General features: G+C 65.4%; 1 protein-coding gene across 1 annotated transcript in view; it reads right to left on the bottom strand.

The window, feature by feature from the left end:
- Positions 1–1,527, bottom strand: part of SLC4A2 (solute carrier family 4 (anion exchanger), member 2) — a 16,904-nt gene that overhangs the window by 12,585 nt on the left and 2,792 nt on the right. Inside the window, exons 2-4 of the mRNA XM_015408625.1 lie at positions 1,329–1,506; positions 769–1,043; positions 561–685 (exon numbers count right to left, since the gene is read on the bottom strand). Coding sequence (XP_015264111.1) covers positions 561–685; positions 769–1,043; positions 1,329–1,506 — 578 coding nt within the window. The remainder of the gene's footprint in view (positions 1–560; positions 686–768; positions 1,044–1,328; positions 1,507–1,527) is intronic.

Raw genomic sequence — 1,527 nt, 5'->3', positions numbered from 1 at the left:
TTCCCCTGCTGAACTGCTGAGGAGCTGGAGGCTCTCCACCAGAGGCTGGCCCTCAATCTGCACTCTGCCTGAGAATAACGCCCCCCCCACACACACTGCTCCTCCTGGTCTCAAGGAATTGCCCCTCCCCTTCCGAGATTGTCTGTGGATCCTGTGGCCACACGCACGCACACAGCAACTGCTCTACAGCAATAAAGGTTTCCCTTGCTCGAAAGCTAGTCGAATCTGACTCTAGGGGGCAGTGCTCATCTCCGTTTCCAAGCCAAAGAGCCAGCGCTGTCTGAAGATGTTTCCATGGTCATGTGGCCGGCATGACTAAACGCCGAGGTGCACAGAACGCTGTTCCCACTGCAGCAGTACCTACTTGCGATTTCTTGCTTTCGGACTGCTAGGTTGGCTGGGGCCAGAGACGGGAGCTCACGCCGTCATGCGGCACACTTGGGTCTCGAACTGCCGAACTACTGACCTGCCCCTTCAGTGTCTTAACCTCTGAGCCACCGCTGGCCCCCTAGAGCCACCCTCCCCTGCAAATCCACCGGCCAGGCCTCTGCCTTCCTCACCTGCCGGCCTTGGCCCTCCTGGCAGCAGGGGAGCCCCTCGAGGGAGTCGGGGAGCTGAGGGGCAGCGTTGGGGTGGAGGACCCCTCTGTCTGGCGGTCGGTTGCATCCTCCTCCTGCAGGAAGAACTGAGGGGGGGAGGGGGGGTCAGCGACAGAGACAAACTGGACCCTGGACCCCTCCCTCCGCCCCCCCTCCAGTGCCCCCCTACCTGCACGCCTGGGCTCTCTTCCTCCTCCTCCTCCTCCTCTGGCAGCCTCTGCTCTGCAGCCGCTGTGGGGTCGCCGGCCTCCTCCTCCCCTTCTTCCTCCTCCTCCTCTTCCTCCTCCTCCTCGGCCTCCTCGATGGTGGGCGTCTCCCCGGGCAGGGAGGCTCGGCGGGGCGGGGCCTGCTTCTTGCCCTTCTTCTTGGTCACCCCCTTCTTCCGCCCGGAGGGCAGGTGAGTTGAGAGGGGGTGGTGGATGTGGCGCGAGGACTGGCGGTGATCTGGGGTTTGGGGGGGGGGTGGAGCTCAGTGGGACTTCCTAGCAGGGTGCCCCCCCCCCAGCGAAGAGAGGGGACTTGTTGATTGGGGGGGGGGGAGTTCCCCTCTAGGACAGGCCCTCTGCCAGATGAGACCTCCCAGAAACCCACAGGAAGATTGGAAAAGAACCGTCCAGCTGCTGCTGCCCTCCGATACAGGGCTTCTGCACAGGGAGGTTCTATGGCCCGCTCCCCCCTCCAGCGGTTGTGCCCCTCTCCCAACGCCCTCCCCCGCCCCGCCCCGCCTACATTCGAAGTCCTCCTCGCTGTAGCTGCGGCCGGCCTCCTCGACGGGGCGCGAGTGCGAGTCCTGCAGGATGTCCTCGAAGCGCTCCACGCGCAGCGCCTCGCTCAGGTCCTTCTCCTCCTCCTCCCCCCCGCGCTCGCCGAAGGGGGGCGACGCCGGGCCCGGCCCGTCCTGCTCGGCCTGCGGGGAGAGAAGCGCCGA

The sequence above is a fragment of the Gekko japonicus genome, unplaced genomic scaffold (genome assembly GCF_001447785.1).
Source record: "Gekko japonicus isolate JY-2015 unplaced genomic scaffold, Gekko_japonicus_V1.1 scaffold1794, whole genome shotgun sequence".
In the NCBI taxonomy this organism is placed as follows: Eukaryota; Metazoa; Chordata; class Lepidosauria; order Squamata; family Gekkonidae; genus Gekko; species Gekko japonicus.
This window is presented reverse-complemented; position numbering and strand designations above follow the sequence as displayed.